General features: G+C 42.5%; 1 protein-coding gene across 1 annotated transcript in view; it reads right to left on the reverse strand.

Annotated features, from left to right (window-relative positions):
* Positions 1 to 22,003, reverse strand: part of LOC128544524 (voltage-dependent T-type calcium channel subunit alpha-1I-like) — a 110,526-nt gene that overhangs the window by 7,003 nt on the left and 81,520 nt on the right. Inside the window, exons 19-33 of the mRNA XM_053514698.1 lie at positions 21,875 to 21,943; positions 21,560 to 21,738; positions 21,141 to 21,267; positions 20,765 to 20,890; positions 18,358 to 18,447; positions 16,882 to 17,074; positions 15,596 to 15,747; positions 14,858 to 14,967; positions 14,328 to 14,461; positions 14,160 to 14,230; positions 10,200 to 10,278; positions 8,868 to 8,989; positions 7,732 to 8,163; positions 999 to 1,145; positions 800 to 916 (exon numbers count right to left, since the gene is read on the reverse strand). Of these exons, the coding sequence (XP_053370673.1) occupies positions 800 to 916; positions 999 to 1,145; positions 7,732 to 8,163; positions 8,868 to 8,989; positions 10,200 to 10,278; positions 14,160 to 14,230; positions 14,328 to 14,461; positions 14,858 to 14,967; positions 15,596 to 15,747; positions 16,882 to 17,074; positions 18,358 to 18,447; positions 20,765 to 20,890; positions 21,141 to 21,267; positions 21,560 to 21,738; positions 21,875 to 21,943 (2,148 nt within the window). The remainder of the gene's footprint in view (positions 1 to 799; positions 917 to 998; positions 1,146 to 7,731; positions 8,164 to 8,867; positions 8,990 to 10,199; positions 10,279 to 14,159; positions 14,231 to 14,327; positions 14,462 to 14,857; positions 14,968 to 15,595; positions 15,748 to 16,881; positions 17,075 to 18,357; positions 18,448 to 20,764; positions 20,891 to 21,140; positions 21,268 to 21,559; positions 21,739 to 21,874; positions 21,944 to 22,003) is intronic.

Genomic DNA, 22,003 nt, shown 5'->3' on the forward strand with positions numbered 1-22,003 from the left:
TACTTTAAAATTTAAACGGAAAACGGCTTTATTTTATAAAAAAATCTATCTTGAAAAGATCATTAGTTCATCTCAAAATTCTACAGATGGCGCTATACATTTTTTAAATACACAGTTATGAGCGTGCATTTGAAATCTACTTAATAAACGCGTTCTCACACCTTCATCTTGTGCACTTGACTTGGTAATGCGTAAAAATATTCATGTTGGTAAATAATGTTCATTCCAAAATGTAAAAGATGTACATTTTTTAAAACACACTTATGAGTGTGTAATTAAATTCCACGCGAACGAAGTCGCTTCGCATCTACTGTTCGTATAATTTGAATGCACTAGAGCTTAATAATCAGTAAATAGGGGCCTCCGAGTGGCGCAGTAGTAAAGTGCTCGCCCTATCATCCGGAGATCGCTGGTTTGGTTCCCGGGTGATGCAGTAACCTCTCGCAGCCGGAGGTCTAGAGAGAGCTGATTGGCCGAGCTCTCTCAGAGGGGAGGGATGAAACGTACTTTTTTTGAAAGGCACTGAACTTTTTTATTTTTTGTTTCATTTTCATGAACGCATTTCATTACTTAAATAAATTCATATTTAAAAAAATATATTTAATTGTTATTGGTTAATTTTTTATCCAGTTACATTAGAGCTCTGTAGGAAAATCATATAAACATTTTCAAATATACTATTTTAGATTAAATTAATGTAAGTTGTTTTTCTTTTTAAATTTATGATTTATAAACTTCTGTAAGTAACTTTGCTGGTAATCACAACACAAAAGATTCGCCTTCTAGCCCTGTAGCTCACCTGATAAACATTGTGCTCATCCAGGACGAGGTCATCAGGACGCGCCGGCGAGGCAGATCTGTCCGAGAGTCGCTCTGATCTCAGAGACGCTCGCTCCAGCTCAGCCATGTGGATCTGCTGCGTGTAAAACGTGAACCGTTACTGTGTATGGTGTATCGTTATTCGTAAGCGTGAGTGATGGAGAGTGACGTGGCCGTACCTCCTCCGGGTGACTCTCGCAGTCTTTACGCGATGATGGAGATGAGTAGTGATGGAAGACGGAGCCAGAGAGCTTGTCAATCAATAACATCTCTCCATCAAACGTGTCTTTAATGAGCAGAGACACGCTGTCCAGCCATATGTTCTCCTGGCATGCACACACACACACACACACACACACACACACACGCACACACACACGTGTCCAATAGTCAATGATGAGGAGATCTGTGACTTTACAGTAAAACAGATGGACATTTAAGATACACCAAATGATATGCACTAAATAACTGGGTGTGCAGATAGATGGATAAAACAAGGGTTCCTCAGTGGTTCCTTAGTGGTTTTCTCAATGGTCCATCCATCAAATTGGCTCAAGTCACTTATCCTCTATCCATTTATTCACTGACTGTCCTCTTCAAACACACACACACATACAGACACACATACAGACAGACACACACACACACACACACACACACACACACACACACACACACACACACACACACACACATTATATCCATCATTCACATTTTCTATCCATTCCTCCTTTCATTCATGCTTCATCCAGCATCTTTCTCTCCACTTATTCATCTAGTCACTTTAAGTCACATTTATCCTACACTCATCCCCCTTTCCCTGCATTGATCTTGTGGTTCTGTAGATATTCATCATTTTTCAATATCGTTTACAGTATCATTTATTAAGCATCAAGCTATAAATCACTTTCTCACAAACTTTAATTACAGATACAGCAGCTCCTCACAGTGCAGCCATGTTTGTATTTCCCATAAACAACGTTCCTTTGGTGCTCTGAGCAGCAGAACTATGACACCGATCCAGAAACACCTCCGGCCTGATTTACTTCGAACACAGACCTGAACAAACTCTCAGCAGAAAGAGCCGCGCAATTCATCTGTTACGCGACACGACTGAATTCTTGGCACGTTCCTCATCAAGGATTAATCGGACTCTGGATTATTTCCCCTGCCGGCTGTGTTTATTACATCACTGGCACCTCTTAAGGGCACGAGCTACAGTAAGCGTCTACACCCAAAAGCAATTAGACACAAACGAGCTCTTTAGAACAGGACGTGGTGTCATTGGCCCAAACGCACGAGCATAGAAACACCGCATTCTGCACAATCCTGGAGCGTAGCACGTACTGCGGCCGACAGGGAACGCCCTTTTTAGTTATGCTGTCATGGTTAGTCCTGCCGGAGTCTCTGCTTGCACTCTGCACTAAATATACATTCACTTTTTACATTGTTCGACTGTGACCATACCTAACTGTTATTTCTTTTCTGCTCTCTCCTCTCTCTCTCTCTCCCTCTCTCCTTTTTCCTCTACCTATCTCTCTGTCGAGCTATACATGTCGCTCCTGAGCTGCCAGTGATCCAGACCCCCTCTGCCCGCTGGACCTCTCTAACTCATCCTGGAGTCCTGCTTCTGGTTGGAGATCTTATCACATGGATGCCCCCGTGTGGTCTGCCTGGAATGCGTGTGGTGACTGGGGTTGGTTCCACTTTTCCATGAAGGTGGTCCTGTCCTCCACTGATGCAGACTGCTGTTCTCTGACGACCTGTGACTTCAGTCACTCAATAGTTCAGGACTGAAATTTTTCACAGTCTACCTGAGCCTCCAGGAACAAACTGGACTTTAATCTTACACATCTCCTCTTATACTGAACTTCCAGTCTCGCATATTATTATGCACATCAATCCCTGCTTTCTGTTTCACCCAGATGAGGATGGGTTCCCTGTTGAGTCTGGTTCCTCTCAAGGTTTCTTCCTATTACCATCTCAGGGAGTTTTTCCTTGCCACTGTCGCCGTCGTCCTAGGCTTGCTCATCAGGGACAATCAGGGACAATCATATCATTTTGATTCATACACATTCACATTTCATACAAACTTAGTTCTTTTGATTGTGTAAAGCTGCTTTGTGATGATGTAAATCGTTAAAAGCGCTATACAAATAAAATTGAATTGAATTGAATTGAATTGAATTACACACCTCACACTGACTGTAGCTCCCAGTAACAACTGCACTTCCTGTTCAGCAAACGAACAGGAAATGACTTCCACATGGAACATGTATGTTAAAGAAAACTGACAACAGCTGAAATATCTGAACAGCACACTCAGGATATGGTCAGGGCTCTGTGGAGAACCACATAAATCCATCCATCCATCCATCCATCCATCCATCCATCCATCACTTCATGGTCTTATTCTTCCATTCCTTTTAATCCAGTTTCCATCCATCCATTTATCAATAATCATCTCCATCCATCCATCCATCACATAAGGTCATATCAAGGTCATATTCTTCCATTCATCTGTTTCATTATTTCCATTCCATACTTCCATCCATCCATCCATTCATGGTCATATCCATCCATCCATCCATCCATCTGTCACTTCACAGTCATATTCTTTTTGCCCATTCATTTATTTTTTCATTCCAGTCTCTATCCATCCTTTCATCCATTCATCTACCCATTCATCCATCCATTCATCATGTCAAGGTCATATGACATGCATCCATCCATGCCTTCATTATTTCCATCCATCCATCCATCCATCCATCCATCCATCCATCCATCCAAAGGGTATATTCTAATATCCATCCATCTCTTTGTCCATCCATCCAGTGATTTTTCCATGCTAGTCATAATCTATCCATCTATCTGTCTATCCTCCCTCCAAACACAACACCCTAAATATTATCCAACCGTTTTTCCGGGCCAGCTGTGAAAGATGAACAGATGGATGGAGGGAAATTATAATGTTGGTAAATAGTGTATGGATTGTGAAGTATGTATGTTTAAAGCCTTCTCTATTCCTGACCTCTGACCTCAACTACAACAATCTGAGCTATCTGTAATGGTTATGTGCCAAATAACACTCCTCCCCCTCCTCCCCCTCCTCCTCCTTCTCTGCTTCTTCTTCTTTTAATTTCCCATTAATAGAACACAGCCACAGAACCCAATCACTCACATTTAAATTTAAAGTTAGGAAATAAATGAATAAAAGAGACAAACGTAAGGCTGCAGTAAAGAAGCTCCTCATGTGCGGCTCGACCGCGGGTAAAAGACTCGCGCTCATAAATTTAGATTTGTTTGTTTACGTCTGTCAGTTCACTCTGTTCAGACTTAACGATCTGCAGCTTCCAAACGAGACTGGGACGGAGGGGGGACGGGCTCTGTCTGTCTGTCTGTCTGTCTGTCTGTCTGTCTGTCTGTCTGTCTGTCATTAAACTGCAGTGTTTATATCTGTGTTAGACAGTAAGATATTTATAAAGAGTGTGCGGCAAGGAGGTCTGGGTGTAAAGGGGAGGAGCTTCCAGAGGGAGCGGAGCCGTATCCTGATCACCGCATCACAGCCTCTCTATACCTCTCTCACCTTTATACTGTCTCACCCCCCCCACCCCCCCTTCAAGATTCAAGATTTAAAGGTGCTTTATTAGCATGATGAATACAAACATTTGTGTTGCCAAAGTTCATAAATATATTAGAATAAAATAACAGGAGTAGATAGATAAAAAGTAATTAAAAAATAAGAAAAATGAGAAAAAAAACTAGAATAGTATCAAATTTTATAATAATAAATAATTATATAAATTAAAAAGAGGAACACATTTAGCTCTGCAGTCAAAGATAAAGTGACAAAGTAAAGAAATAAAGAAAAGCAGAAAAATATTATTAATAATAATAATCTCTCTCTCTCTCTCTCTCTCTTTCTTTAGTGACGGAGGAGAGGAGATTCTCTTGTGCCGAGTTCATTAATTAACGCTCAGTGAGAACATTAGTAGCGACCTGTTAGTGTGAATGCGCTGCTAAAACGAGTTCTTCAAATTAATTACTCCAAAATGTGCACTTAACGTCTCGACTCTCTCTCCTCCCACTTCTTTTCTTTTTATCCTCTTTTCTTTCCCCGACTCTCCCACAGGCCTCGTCCTCATCAAACACTCTTTATCCTTTCATGTACACAGTCCTCTTTAAAGTTTATATATAGAGATCATTTTTCATTCAAATAAATCTGATCTTAATGACTGTACTGAAGTCAACGACAAAGGAACAAAGGAATTAACACTGATGTAACTGAATGTTAATTAATATTTAATAATATTATTCTGTTTCAACCCAAAGAAAATATGTCTGAGTTTATTGAACAGTAATAATGATAATGCCGGAGTGCTCTTGTTGATCAAGTCAAGTCAAGTTGGTGTTTATTTCAACCCTACACAGCTCCTCCAGGACCGAGGTTCTACATTCAACATGAATTAACAAAAGACGAAACCTAATTATCTGACTAGCTAGGACAGCAAAGTACCACCAGGAATTAACAAAACTATCTAGAACTATACAGGAGGACAAAAAAGACAACATAAAGTGGACATGCACACAGGAGTGACAACATGACAATGCAATGATGAAACACGTCCCGACTCCATCCTCGTCCTCCAGCAGGTTGGACGTCTCACTGACGCGCCTGAAGCCGATCCTGATAATACCGATCATTTCACTGTAGACTCTCTTTAGCTAACACTAGCTAGCCGAGTGAACACTGATGTATTTACGCCTACAGAAGGTTTTTCTCTTTAAACTAAACAATATCTGAAATACTTGATACTGTTTACCAAAACCACGCCCCCAACCACCCACGCCCTACCACATCCAGCCACAACCGACCAACCACGGCCAACCACGCCCAACCACACCCAACCACGCCTGGCCACACCCATATAGATTTGTCCAAGTAGGTCAAAATCTCTTTAAAATTCATGACCAGAGCTTAAGAGGTCAGACTTTTCCAAGGTTAATGTGCAAGATACCAAAAAGGAATAATCTCTCTCTCTCTCTCTCTCTTTTTCTCTCAATTCAATTTTAAGTCTACGAGCTTTATTGCCATGACCGTAAGTGTACAGTATCGCCAGAGAAGAACAAAAGGAGAACTATTATTATTATTTTTATTATTCTCTCTCTTTTCACCTCTCTCCCTCTCTCTCTCTCTCTCTCTCTCTCTCCGTTTCTCCTGCTTTATTTTGATATGAACCTGAAGCTCATCTCTAATTTTCCGCTTCACTGTGAGGAGCGCGCTCCTTGTTTTACGGATTTATTTTTCGTTTCATGCTGCACTCAGTTCTGCAGCAGCTGAACCTCAGATTTCCATTTTCTGTGATGGGCAAGTTCATGCCTGCACACACACACACACACACACACACACACACACACACACACACACACACAGAGCATGCTCTACGTTTCAGCTCTCCTTCTGCTCTCACTTACATAACCACACCGGCTAAAAATGGACCGGGAAAAACAATTATAGCTTCGGCTACCTGACACAAACTCTGTGTGTGTGTGTGTGTGTGTGTGTGTGTGTGTGTGTGTACCACAACAGTTGACATGCTGTACTTAGCATGTAGGTCTGTGGTGTTTTATTTTCTGCAGGTCAGTGTGCCCTCCCGAACATCTTTAAAATGTGTGTGTGTGTGTGTCCATGTCACCAGGACTGACACGGGACTGTTGCCATGGTGACAGAAGTCAAGTCCTAATGAAAACTCCTCTCTCTTGTCTTTGTGCTTAAATGAATCTGTGAGCAAACACCGAGCTTTTGAACAGAGAGCTACACTCCATGCTTTCACTCGTTTATCTGTCCATCCATCTGTTTACCTCTCCAGCCATCTGCACACCCATCCATCAGCCCATCTGTCTACTCTACTTCAAAAGGATAAAGCAAGACTCTCAGGACTACTGAGTCAACAGAGGCCAAGAATCAGTTCCTACCTCCATTCATCCAATGATCACTTCATTAAACCATTCATATGTATACACATCCACCCTTCCATCCACCCTTCCATCCATTCCTCCATCCAGTTATCAATTTGTCTAGCTATTTATCTCTATATCTATTAATCCATCCATCCCTGACTTCTACACATTCACCTATCCACTTATACATTATTCTATACATCCAACACTTCATCCATCAATCCATCCATCCATCTTTATATCCAACCATCTATCTGTCCATCCACTCTCCAGCCATTTATCTGTATACCCACGCACCCATCCATCCATCCATCCATCCATCCGAACAGATATAAAAACAGTTCTTATGCAAATAACAGATAAAAAATCTGTTTCAGGTTGGTATGTGGGATTCCTGGATGGTTGTTGTTCAGTGTGTCTGCGCATCTGTGTTTATCAATTAAATATCATTGTTTTGAGGTTATTGAATTTAGAGTGAGAGTGTTTGTGTGTGTATCATACTTAGTCATCCATCCATCCATCCATCCATCCATCACTTTATCCAACCATTCATCTGTTTATCCATCCATCTTTATATCCATCCATCCATCCATCCATCCATCCATCCATCCATCCATCCATCCATCTTCATAATCATCCATCCATCCATCCATCCATCCATCCATCCATCCATTCATCCATCCATCCATCCATTAATGTGACAAAAATATCAATTCCTCCTCCCCAATAGTTATTTCTATTGATCTACTTCTGTGCAGTTAATTTCACCATCACTTCATGACCACCCTCCTACCTAACTGCTTCTATGCATCCATCATCCATCTCTCTATTCATTCAGCCATCATTTCATCCAACAATTCTCAAAACAATTAAATATATTCACCAATCCATAAATCACTCCTTTCAGTTAACATCCATCTATTCATCCATCCATCCCACAGACTGTCTCACCTGTACTGGTGAGTACAGTTTGTTGGAGCTGTTGCTTTTATGTTCTCCTGGTGAATGTGGTGCAGCTCCAGCGCTTCCTCCACCTCCATGCTTTTCTCCTTCTCCTCCTCTCTTCCCTCCTCCAGCTCCTCCAGCGCCTCCTACTCCTCCTACTCCTCCTCCAGTTCCTCCAGGTGCTCCTCCACCTCCAGACAGACCTCCCATACAGCAGAGGGCGCCGTGCGCCAGCTCCAGCTCGATCTCGGCGTCCATCTCGGCCTCCTCCTGTGCCTCCTTGTTGGAGTCGTCGAGGTGCTTCATTAACACGGCCACCACCACGTTGATGAGGACGAACTGCGCCGTCAGCACGAAGCTCACGAAGTACAGCGGGGAGATGAACTGCAGGCTGGGGTTACAGTTATACTCGCCTGGGGGGCACTCGCGAAGCGTGTCCTACACACCCATAAACACACACATACATGAATGTTACACACACCGATACACACTTAAACCGCCCCCCTCCCCCCAATCATTTCAACTTTAGTGTTGACTTCCTTTAATTTTTCCTAATAACAAAATAAATCATATAATAAACTATTTACAAAATATTTATTGTTTACCTTAGATATGTTTATAAAAAAATAAATATAAAAAAACTAAATCAATAGAATGTGTATATAAATTGTACATTTTCCCCCGATTTAGAAAACATATTGGTCTTTCCTGATCCTTTAAAAGTTTTTTTTATCATATTAAGTTCAAAATGAGCAATTGTATTATTTTTCTTTTTAATAAAACAATTTTTTCATAAATCTATTTTTTAATCCTTGTAAAAATCCCTGTTTTGTTTGAAATTTAGAAAGAAGCAAAACAATATAGATACAGAAAATAATGTATACGGTTCAAATAAGAGTGTTTTTTTTCTTCAATAAAAAGTTTCCAGGATAATTCCTTCTCTGCTTCCTGAGAGAGAAAATCACATCTCACCTGAAATATGACGAGACTGTAAAAGCATCAAACTCATAAACACCAGCGTTTGCTGCTTTTCAGCTCCGATCAGTCAAACCTCAACCGCGAGTCGTGGATCTGATGTATGTTTTCCATCATCAGACTGAAATACAGTAAAGTACAGAGAACTGGAGGACAACTGGCGGTACCTTCATGATGCCGTTCCAGTTATCGCCCGTGGACACTTGGAAGAGCGTGAGGAACGCCATGCCGAAGTTCTCGAAGGTGGCGTGTCGACTCATCCCCTCGCATGGATAATCCTCATTACATACTGCGACACACACACACACACACACACACTCACTGCTCAAATACGTTCTCAAATCTTCAGAATAACATAATCTACTGTAGATGTCACACACACGGGTACACTCTGTTCCTCTGGGAGAACCCTTAATGTGTTTTTTTCTATCAGCATGTTGTATTTTTCTAAGTGTAGCTTTTTATTGGCTATTTTATAAAAATCCTAAAAACTGTAAAAGAACTCTTGAAGAAATCATTTATAAAAAAAAGTGAGCACTCAAATGATAAGTTCTTCGCTTGTCCTATTAGAGACCCGTCAAGGTTAGAGTAGAACAAGCCTATCAATCACTGTCTTAGCAGAAAGGGTCCTTCGGAGAACAGGTTTTTACGGTTGTAGAACCCTTTCACTTTCCATTCTTTAGTTGGCCACAAGTGGAACCATTCAGTCCTGTATAAACCATTACATAACCTGAAAAGAGCATGTGTATTAAACTCCTTAAAGGGGTTTTCGGTTGTCAGTGTGGGTTCCAGCACTGATCTCTGGTGCAGACCTTTAAATTATACACAGACGAGGCAAGAAGGACGCGCTTTATGTGCTTTAACTCGACACTCAGCTGGTTTTTCATAAGTCTTGCTTATAAGAAGAACCCATTTTTAGTGGCTAAGAACACTTAATTATCCACTGAACACTTAAAGAACCTTAAAGCATCTGCTGTTTCCAAGAGAATATGTTTTAAAAGGATAAACAAATGACTGCTCGTTATTTTCTTTATAATATCTGGAACCTGTCAGGCGATACGCTGTGGTAGGACCAGATGCTTCCCTAAAATCTTCTTTAAGCAAAGAAATAAAGAAAAACGCAGCGTTTCCAATAGATCCCTTGCAGCTATATAAATATATATCATGCAGCAGTGGGTTGGATGATGGATTATTAAATAAAAAAATAAACGACAAATAAAATAAGGGGAATATTCATTAATTCGTTCATTCAAAGGGCAAAAAAAAAATTTAAGCTGTATTTAATTTAACAATCAGGTCAGGATTATCAGCTAAATGAAGAAAAAGCAGCTATATGAAAAGTGTGTGTGTGTGTGTGTGTGGTGTGTTTAGCACCTGTTCTAATAGTTCTAGGTGACTAATGCTGAATTATTGAATTAATTATTGAATTAATTAATGCTGAATTATTCAATAAAGACTCTATAAGTCTATAATATTTGAGGAACGGATGGTGTAGTTACCGAGTTCTCCGAACAGTTCGACTCCCAGCGCAGCGTAGATGAAGAACAGCAGCATGAAGAGGAGGCCGAGGTTCCCCACCTGAACAATAAAACACAAACACATCCAGTTTAGATATAAATTCCTTTTTTAATATTAAAAAAAGAAAAATTGAGCCAGAAAAGAACACCGGAGGGAGGTTGAGTCGGGGAGACGAGGGACAGCACCAGACAGGACATAATAAAGAAGAATCGCTCGCTTCCCCTCGGGCACCATGAAATATTCAGAAACGTCCGAGTCATGCGAGGGGACTCGGCACTCGTGTAAAATATGATGTGATTAAAGCAGTCTGCAGGTCACTCACACACACACACACACACACACACACACACACACACACACACACACACACACACCTGCATTTAATAAAACACTACTTTAATAACATGATTATAAATAACCAAGCTACAGCAAACACACCCACACACACACACACCCACACACACACACACACCACCTCCAGCTGCTAGGGCTAAAAAGAAACACTATAAAAAATGCAAAGTGAGCGCTAACAGCACGCCTAAACGACTCTAATTACCCAGAAAAATTTAGCTAAATGCACAAAATGTTCAAGTCGCTATGCTAATTTGCAAAATTCGCACAATGCTGTTGATCATTTAATCATTTCAAATCTCAGCAAGGCTTATAAACAACCAGCTGAGTGTTGGTGTCGAGCTAAAGCACATAAAGCGCGTCCTTCTTGCCACGTCTGTGTATAATTTAAAGGTCTGCACCAGAGATGAGTGCTGCAGCGTGCGGGCCCAAACACTTCCTCCTCCTTTATTACATCACTAAATACAGGTGTAAACACGAACGTCCGCTCGTTTCTGAAAAACATCACATCTCTCTGCACGATGATGTAAACTGTTTATCTGCGCTGCTCGCCGATTCAACTCATTCATCTGAACTCACGCAGTCACTCACGTTTGAGTCACATGACGAGCATAAGTTTCTTGAATCGTTTATGATCAGGACACTAAAGTTACTTAAATATTCCAGTGAGTCACATTGACATGATTCTCTTTAGGGATTCGAATGTCATTTTGCTCAGTACATTCACTTTCATGATTTAGTATTTTAGAATTATTTAGTTTAATAAACAAAAATGATTAAAATATTACATAGATCCACACTGATAGTGATTCTTTTTATTACACTACATCAATACACATATTGTAGTCACAGATAATGATTCATTGAGTAATGATTCAAATGATTCATTTTAGTACAATAAACTTATTTAAAGATTACAGTCACTCACTGATGATGATCCCTTTCAGTGATTTGAATCATTTAAAAGTCCATTCAATGGTTTAATTCAAGTCTATTCATGTTTAATATGATGATCTTATTCAGATGTTTCAGATTAATACTGTACCAATGAGCAAAATGATTCTTTTTAGTGATTCAAATCATTTAGTTTAATAAACTAAGCTTGTTCAAAGTGTTAGTGAACATATTACTGGTAACATGCAAAGTAATGTTTTTTAGACATTCCAATTATTTAGTTAAGTACACTAAAGTATTATGTGCACAGCTTTTCTTTTTAGGGATTTGAATCAGTTGTTCACTCAGTGAATCGTTTATTCGACAGTGTGTGGAGAGAAATAAAATAAGAATGAATGAATAAATTGTGTCATGCACTAAAAAAGTAAGGAAATGAATACATAATAGTGTTTTTGGTGATCTGATGTAGGCTGGATACTTCAAAGATCAATTAAAAATGCAGGTTATTTATCCCACACACAAACACACACAGTGTTAATGAGGTAAGTAATTATGACAATGCTGTTTAATCCTGTCTACAAAGACTTTAGAGAATGCATCATTATTTATAATTATGAGAAGTGAGCGCACATCTTCAGATGTGTGTGTGTGTGTGTGTGTGTGCATGTGTGTGTGTGCGTGTGTGTGTGTGTGTGTGCGTGTGTGTGCGTGTGTGTTTGTGTGTGTGTGTGTGTGTATGAATGCATGTGTGATGGCTGTAGGTCAGTGGTGTGAGGGCCGAACTGCACCCTGATGTCGTTACTCATCTCATCTCCTAATTACCCCTCAGGCTGAGTGGGAGAAATCACAGCCCCTAATGAACACGGGATCGAAGTTCATACAGAGGTTGAGGTTTGTACAGCATCATCTCACCTCACCTTATGTCACCTCACTTCATCTAATCTAATCTAATCTCACCTCATCACATCTCACCTTATCTCATCTAATCTCACCTCATCAAATCTAATCTCACTTTATCTCATCTCACCTCACCCCATCTCACCTCACCTCATCTAATCTCACCTCATCCCATCTCACCTCATCTAATCTCACCTCACCTTATCTAATGTCACCTCATCTAATCTCACTTTATCTCATCTAATCTCACTTCATCAAATCTAATCTCACTTTATCTCATCTCACCTCACCCCATCTCACCTCACCTCATCTAATCTCACCTCATCCCATCTCACCTCATCTAATCTCACCTCACCTTATCTAATGTCACCTCATCTAATCTCACCTTATCTCATCTAATCTCACTTCATCCCATCTCACCTCTTCTCATCTAATCTCACCTAATCTCACATCATCCCATCGCACCTCATCTCACCTCCCATATCACCTCATCTCACCTCAATGTACATCCTCTCACTTAACCTCACCCAATCTCATCTAAAATCATCTCACCTCACCTTATCTCACCTCATCTCATCTCACTTAATCTCACCTCACTTCATCTCACCTCAACTCACCTCATCTCATACCATCTCACCTCACCTCATATCATCTCATCTAATCTCACCTCATCTCACCTCACCTCATTCCATCTCCCCTCACCTCACCGTACATCATCTCACTTCACCTCATCCCATCTCATTTAATCCTTTGTCATGTTATCTCATTTCATCTTATTTCATCTAACCTCCACTTACCGTACCTCACCTCATCTCACTTTATCTCACCTTACCTCACCTCATCCCATCTCACCTCACTTCATCTCATCTCAACTCCCCTAACCTCATCCCATCTCACCTTACCTCATCTCATCTAATCTCTCCTTATCTCACCTCATTCTATTTTACCTCATCTCATCTAATCTCAACTCACCTCATGTAATCTCATCTCACTTCATCTCACCTCATCTCACCTCATCTAATATCAACTCATCTCACCTCATCTCATCTAATCTCACCTCAGCTCATTGCATGGTTATTTTGGTTGAAATCCAACAACGTCACTTTTCATGGTGACTGATTTGGCCCTTCAGAATTATTGAAACATTATTGGAATTATTTTTGCAATCATACATCACAAACGTCAAAATATAGTGACAGCTATTATCTCTGCGGAAATCAAAGTGCAGAGCTGGGGAATGCTCCCAGAGTGATTCTGCAGTCGAAAGGAAACAGATTAATTTCTCCTTCCAGAGTTATGAGCACTTGAAACGGACGGATATTCAGAGGCGGATTTCTTAACGAAATCTCGTCTCTTTTCAGGGGAAAGTGCCGTCAGAGGGCTGGAGTCTTTCACACGGGGTCGATTAGGCTTATTCCACAGGGTGAGGTCTTTGTGCAGTGACTCTTTCATGCCTGGACATGGGAGTAATGCTCATCTAAAAAGCATGTCAAGTGAACACACACACACACACTTTTCACTTGGCGTAATGAGAGCCATATCAGAGCTGTACTGTTTCATCGTTGTACTTAAGACAGTGCTTGACTGTGTTAAAGCTGCTCACTATTACAGATGTTTCTGTACATCCACTGAACATCTGTACATCCTCTGCTGTGATGAAGACCTGGAGAGTTTTGTCCAGCGAAGGCTGTTCGTCCTGTCTGCATGCGTTTATTTCAGTAATCAGTTGAAATCCCAATTACAAGGATGTCACATGTATGTGTGTGTGTGTGTGTGTGTGTGTGTGTGTGTGTGTTTACCTGAGGTAGAGCCTGTACCACTGTGTCCAGCAGAGCTCTCATTCCTGTCGCCATCTTTAACAGCTTTAGGACTGCAAAAAACACAGGAGACAGTGTGTAAAGTGTGTGTGTGTGTGTGTGTGTGTGTGTGTGTGTGTGTGTGTGTGTGTGTACGTGAGATGTACTAACCTCGGGCGATGCGGAGAACCCTCATGATGCGGATGATGGTGGGGTTGATGGGTAAAGCGGCGCTGATCTCGATCTCCTCCAACGTGATGCCCATCACTGAGAGCAGAACTATAGCCAGATCCAACTGATTCCACCTACACACACACACACAAACACACACACACACACACACACATACTGATAACTGATAGAAGTTGCCGTGTCCCTGAGTGTTTAATGCCCGGGTTCCTACGAGATGGAGTCGCTCCTGTTCTCCTTTACACTACAGCAGCTACAGCACTGTTACTAACATTAAAGAGACGAACTTTACATACTGTTGCTAAGCAACCAAAAAGGTAATTCATAGTACAATAAAAAAAACAGGCAAAAATAAGTCTACAAATTATGACAAATTCAAATTTGTGGAAGCTAATCCATTAAATCCATTAGAGAGTCAGATGAATGAGAAGAGCATCTGGCAGATTGTAATCTGTGTGTGTGTGTGTGTGTGTGTGTGTGTGTGTGTGTGTGTGTGTGTGTGTGTGCTGTACCTGTCTTTGAAAAAGCGTCGGAAGCCAAATGCGATGAGTTTCAGCACGGCCTCGAGCACAAACGTGCTGGTAAAGAAATAATTACAGTACTTGAGAGTGATCTCCAGAGACTGGGGGGGGGGGGGGGGGGTGGATAGGGTGATGGGGGGGGAAGAAAAGAATAATATAAATAATAGAGAATAAAAATATATACCGCAGTAAATCTGTCTCTGTAAAACTGTACATGATTTATAATTTAAATTTAAAGGTAATTAAAACAGTGTGGGACGTGTGTGTGTGTGTGTGTATGTGTGTGTATGTGTGTGTGTGTGTGTGTGTGTGTGTGTGTGTGTGTGTATGTGTTCAGACTTTTCACTTCTACATCCTGCATTTTATTCAGTTCTGTTTAAACAAACTTTATGAATTAACAAACAGCTGGATGATTCTGTTCCCTGGTCTGTAAAACACACACACACACACACTGGTCTGTAGAACACACACACACTGGTCTGTAGAACACACACACACTGGTCTGTAGAACACACACACACAGCTCTGTAGAACACACACACAGGTCTGTATACACACACACACAGTGGTCTGTAGAACACACACACAGGTCTGTAGAACACACACACACTGGTCTGTAGAACACACACACACAGGTCTGTATACACACACACACTCTGGTCTGTAGAACACACACACACTGGTCTGTAGAACACACACACACTGGTCTGTATACACACACACACTCACGTGCGGCTGGCTGTAGTGCTCCAGGGACATGGTGACCACGTTCACACAGATGATGAAGGTGATGAAGAGGTCCAGGTAGTGATTGGTGCACAGGTTGTGGATCATCAGGCGGACGTGACTGTAACTGGAGTAATACGGCAACTTCTGGGCTTCTAAAGGCGAATAAAATAAATACAGCTATGTTTTTACCAATTAAATTACTAAAATAAAAACTTTAAACTTAATTATTAAAATAAAACAAAACACAAACAAACCGCATTTTCTGCTTTAAACGATTTAACGCTCAAATATGTTTCCATCTATTTTACCAATAATTCAGTTTTTATTAAATTCGATATAATTTCTCTCGTGTGATTAAATGGAAATACAACTTATATCTAAAACCACTGTGAAACTTTCACAACAAAAGAACAAGAACAATATACGTGTGAAACGTTTTCTGCATGTTTATGATCATCAGTGTGGGAGTGGCTCCTGATTAACAGTGATGTCATTATTCTTTTACAAAAGGGACGGGGTTGAAATAAATACAATCAATATGTCAGCAACCTGATATTGCAATTCTTAAGGGTTCTCCACTTGTCTTTTGGTTCTATTCAGAACCCTAAAATAAACAGCGTCTCCAAGTACAGCTATCCAAGTACTTCCTGTGTGGCAGGAGCTAATTATTAATGTTATTAAGTATTATTTTTTTTCATTATGGCATATTTAATATTTCATCAGGATATTTATAAAATCGTGACAGTTACAGAATCTCAATACAAACCAAATCGCTGCCCGAGTATCGTGATATAATCGTATCGGGTGATCCCTGGTGATTCCCAGCCATAGTTCTTATAGTCTAGGATCTGATTATTCTTGGGTTCTACAAACTGTTTAAACCTTTAATGCGTCCTGTGGAGTGACATCTAAATCATCTTATGGGTTCGAACCTTTTTCAAGAACCAACAAGAATGCATGTTTTGAAAAATAAATGGGTTCTTTATGGTCTCATTGGAGATGTAATAGTTCTACGCTTCCAAAAACAGGCTTGAAAAGAAATCTCTTTGTGTGGGATTTCAGCACAGAACCTCTGAGAACTCCTACAGAATGTCGATTGAAAGAACCTTCATGGCTTCTACAACCATGAATTGGAAATTATTACCTGGATCATGAAGAACTTTATTTTGAAAGCTTCTAGAAAAAAATGTCTGTACTTGGAACATTTTCTGACCAGGAGGCACCAGCAGGGTTCTACATAAAACCCTTAAGTTTTAAGTTTGGATTATTTAAAGCAGGTTTCTTACTCCGTCTCTTCTTCTCCATGCGCCGCAGTCGCTTCTCCTCCCTCCTCTTGGCCTCCTCGACCTCCTGGTGTTGTCGGCACTTGTGGAAGTTCTCGACCACCACGCCCACGAACATGTTGAGCACGAAGAAACTGACGATGAGGAGGAAGGAGATGAAGTACAGCAGCATCCAGGGGTTGTTGTTGATGAGAGGCTAATGGAAGGAGCGGGCGGAGAAACAGAGCAGTGAGATGGAAAAACAGAAGAGAGATAACTACTAACACGCAGGGGTTCACGCCGCCGGGCCGATCCGATCAGCCTGAAGCTGGGGGACGAGAGATCCAGTACGCAATGGTGGAAATTGGTGGAATTACTGCGAGATTGCGCGTTGCGTGTGAGACATCGGGCTCATTACAGGACCGGCGAGCGGAAGGTCGAAGCTCAATCAGCTGAAGATGAAAAAAAAAAACCTGATGGCTTCGACACGAACCGGAGCTCAGAGGTGGAAAATTACACACAGTGTTTAGTTTCCAATTTCTGTTTCCACAGACGGATGATTTGGTGAAAAGTGCGGAGCAGAAACGAGACCGGAAAATAATCAGCTTGTTATGATTCCTGGCGTCGGCGGCCGCGTGCTCAGGATCGCGTGTTTACAGACGTGACTCGCTTTAATCAATACAAATACACACCAGCAGCGCACACACACTTCTGCTACCGAAATAACACAAAATATATAAAAACACACAACAAATCAATGGAAGAGAAAATAAATATAACAAAAAATGAAGAAAAAGCAACAACTGAGTAAATAAAATGTTTTGTTTTTTTTAAGAATAAAAACTAAATATTAAAATGTTGTGGTTGTGTTTTATTTCTTTAAATGAATGCAAAGAAAAAACAATGATCTTAAAGAAAAAAAGAATACAGAATATAAATATAGAAAAAAATACGATGTGTATGTAACTATATATTTATATGAAAAAATTTAAATGAAGCAGAGAAATAAAAAGTACAGCCTGTTGTGTTTTATTATTAATGTAAATATGTAGCTTATAGAAAATGTAATCTAAAGCTTTTACTATTTATTTTTCTATTTAAAGGAGAATGTTCTGGATCTGGACTAATGCAGGTACAAAAAAATCTAAATCTACATTAAAATAAATAAGATTAACAAACATGTTTTTAAAGATTATTTATCGAAACAATGTCAATTAAAAAAATTAATAATCTTTATAAATTGCCATAATTAAAAAAAAATGATGATGTTTAATTAAAGTTAACTGAAGGTTTGTTTTGTATCTGCATAAGAACATCTCAGCTTTTGTCTTCATTATAATAATAAAAGTCTTTTAACTGATTTAAAATACAAAGAGACTCAAAGAGAGGTTTCACTCTGGTTCAGACATTAACACACGTTCTGTTATAAAAGGTTTATTATCAGACCATGTGAGAGTGAAAGTAATGGCACCCTGAGGTGGGTTGTGGGTGAGAAGGTACCTGCTGGTCCACACCGACCGCATCGAGGCCGTGATACATGATGTTGACCCAGCCGTCCTTGGAAGCGAGGACGAACAGAGACATGAGCGCCTGGGGGTAATAAAGCATGAGAACAAGACAAGTCAGAGCGGCACGGATTACCGTCACATGGACCTGAAGGGTGAAAAATATCAGTGTAGAAAATATTATAGCAATGTTTTTACTTTGCAAAATGTAAGTTTTACTTTAGAAATTTAGAAATATTTAAATAAACACTGGTAATTTAAAATGTAAAAAATTGGGTTCAAGTCAAATACTTGAGTGAGGGAGAGTGAGGGAGTGAGAGAGTGAGGGGGTGATAGAGGGAATGAGTGAGGGTGAGTGAGGGAGTGAGTGAGTGAGGGAGGGAGTGAGGGAGAGAGTGTGTGAGTGAGTGAGTTAGTGAGAGAATGAGTGAGGGGGTGATAGAGGGAAGAGTGCGTGATTCAGAGAGGGAAGAGTGCGGGATTGATAGAGTGAGGAAGTGGGTGGGTGAATGAGTGATAAAGTGGGTGAGGGGGTGATAGAGGGAGTGAGTGGGGGGGTGAATGAGTGAGTAAGTGGGTGAGGGGGTGATAGAGGGAGTGAGTGGGTGAGGGGGTGATAGAGGGAGTGAGTGGGGGAGGGAGGGAGTGAGTGAGTGAGGGGGTGATAGGGGGAGTGAGTGGGGGAGGGAGGGATGGAGTGAGTGAGTGAGTGAGTGAGGGGGTGATAGAGGGAGTGAGTGGGGGAGGGAGGGAGTGAGTGAGTGAGGGGGTGATAGAGGGAGTGAGTGGGGGAGGGAGGGATGGAGTGAGTGAGGGGGTGAGGGGGTGATAGAGGGAAGAGTGCGTGATTCAGAGAGGGAAGAGTGCGGGATTGATAGAGTGAGGAAGTGGGTGGGTGAATGAGTGATAAAGTGGGTGAGGGGGTGATAGAGGGAGTGAGTGGGGGGGTGAATGAGTGAGTAAGTGGGTGAGGGGGTGATAGAGGGAGTGAGTGGGTAAGGGGGTGATAGAGGGAGTGAGTGGGTGAGGGGGTGATAGAGGGAGTGAGTGGGGAAGGGAGGGAGTGAGTGAGTGAGGGGGTGATAGGGGAAGTGAGTGGGCGAGGGAGGGATGGAGTGAGTGAGTGAGTGAGGGGGTGATAGGGGGAGTGAGTGGGGGAGGGAGGGAGTAAGTGAGTGAGTGAGTGAGGGGGTGATAGGGGGAGTGAGTGGGGGAGGGAGGGAGGGAGTGAGTAAGTGAGTGAGGGAGGGGGTGATAGAAGGAGTGAGTGAGTGAGGGGGTGATAGGGGGAGTGAGTGGGGGAGGGAGGGAGGGAGGGAGTGAGTGAGTGAGTGAGGGAGGGGGTGATAGAAGGAGTGAGTGAGTGAGGGGGTGAGGGGGTGATAGAGGGAAGAGTGCGTGATTCAGAGAGGGAAGAGTGCGGGATTGATAGAGTGAGGAAGTGGGTGGGTGAATGAGTGATAAAGTGGGTGAGGGGGTGATAGAGGGAGTGAGTGGGGGGGTGAATGAGTGAGTAAGTGGGTGAGGGGGTGATAGAGGGAGTGAGTGGGTAAGGGGGTGATAGAGGGAGTGAGTGGGTGAGGGGGTGATAGAGGGAGTGAGTGGGGAAGGGAGGGAGTGAGTGAGTGAGGGGGTGATAGGGGAAGTGAGTGGGCGAGGGAGGGATGGAGTGAGTGAGTGAGTGAGGGGGTGATAGGGGGAGTGAGTGGGGGAGGGAGGGAGTAAGTGAGTGAGTGAGTGAGGGGGTGATAGGGGGAGTGAGTGGGGGAGGGAGGGAGTGAGTGAGTAAGTGAGTGAGGGAGGGGGTGATAGGGGGAGTGAATGGGGGAGGGAGTGAGTGAGTGAGTGAGTGAGTGAGGGGGTGATAGGGGGAGTGAGTGGGGGAGGGAGGGAGTGAGTGAGTGAGTGAGTGAGGGAGGGAGGGAGTGAGGGAGAGAGTGTGTGAGTGAGTGAGTGAGTGAGTGAGTGAGTTAGTGAGAGAATGAGTGAGGGGGTGATAGAGGGAAGAGTGCGTGATTCAGAGAGGGAAGAGTGCGGGATTGATAGAGTGAGGAAGTGGGTGGGTGAATGAGTGATAAAGTGGGTGATAGAGGGAGTGAGTGGGGGAGGGAGGGAGTGAGTGAGTGAGGGGGTGATAGAGGGAGTGAGTGAGTGAGGGGGTAATAGAGGGAGTGAGTGGGCGAGGGAGGGGTGGAGTGAGTGAGTGAGTGAGTGAGGGAGGGGGTGATAGAGGGAGTGAGTGAGTGAGGGGGTGAGGGGGTGATAGAGGGAAGAGTGCGTGATTCAGAGAGGGAAGAGTGCGGGATTGATAGAGTGAGTGAGTGGGGGAGGGAGGGAGGGAGGGAAAGAGAGAAATAGACGAGAATGTGATCTGAAGTGGAGAGTGCGAGGGCGGAGCTCACCTGTCCCAGGTTGTCAAAGTTGTACTTGTGATGAACCCACTTGTAATTAGCGAGCAGGCAGTCAGACTTGTTGGTGATGTTCCTGACATCCAGACCCAGACAGTAGAAGAACTTTCCCTTGAAAAGCTGTCGAGGTGAAACAGACAGACTTAATCAGCTCGGTCAGGGTCACTCGCTTGCTTTCTGTCACATGACAAAGTGAGGCAGGACAAAAGGAAAAGGGCAGAAGAGGAAAACACACCAAACACAAGAAACAGCGAGGAGAAGAACATGGCTGATGTGTGTAAAGTGGAGTTTATGGAGCGAAAGAGCAGAACGAAAGGAGGGATAAAGAAGGAAGCTGGAGAGAAAGAGAGAACGGCCCCAGGCTCTGTACCTGAACACCGAGGATACCGAAGATGATGAAAAAAGCGCAGCAGATAAGAACGATGTTCCCGATGGGCTTCAGAGACGTAATCAGAGTCTCCACGACCAGCTTGAGGCCCGGAGCTCGACTGATAACCCTGAGAGCAAACACAGGACCACAGCTAAGGGGCAGGTGGAGCAGGAAATAAATCAATAAACCCAGAGAAAAATGTTTCTGTACAGACTGAGACCCCAACACCACACACACACACACACACACACACACACACACACACACACACACACACTGACGGAGCTGATAATCATACTTTAGTTTATAGTTTATTCTCATTAAGTAAATAACTTTAAAAAGGAGAACATTGCTGAACAGACCATGTGATCTGTTGTTAAGAATGTACTGCTTCACATCCTGCAGTTCATCCAACGTACCTGAGGGGGCGCAGCGTGCGCAGGAGCCTGAGAACCCTGAGAACCCCCAGGATCTTAGCTCCGCCCGCCATCGACACCACGATGTCAACCAACGAGACGAACACCAAAAAACCATCGAGGATATTCCAGCTGCTGCGCAGGTACGCCTGATCGCCCAGGTACAACCCCATCGACACCACCTGGAGTGGGGGAGGAGGAGGGGGGAGGGGGTGGGGGGGGAGTGTGAGAGGGGCGCGACGCCGCTGTGTGTTTACCCTGAAACACTTCAGTCATTCGATTTAACTGTAACACAAACATCAGAAACATCACACGTACCTTTAGAGTCATCTCACCCACGAAGATAGCAGTGAAGATGTAATTAGAGATGGTGAGGAAGAGCCTCTCCTACACACACACACACACACACACACACACACACACGCGTGTTACTTATCTGTCTGATTT

The sequence above is a fragment of the Clarias gariepinus genome, chromosome 16 (assembly GCF_024256425.1).
Source record: "Clarias gariepinus isolate MV-2021 ecotype Netherlands chromosome 16, CGAR_prim_01v2, whole genome shotgun sequence".
Lineage (NCBI taxonomy): Eukaryota > Metazoa > Chordata > Actinopteri > Siluriformes > Clariidae > Clarias > Clarias gariepinus.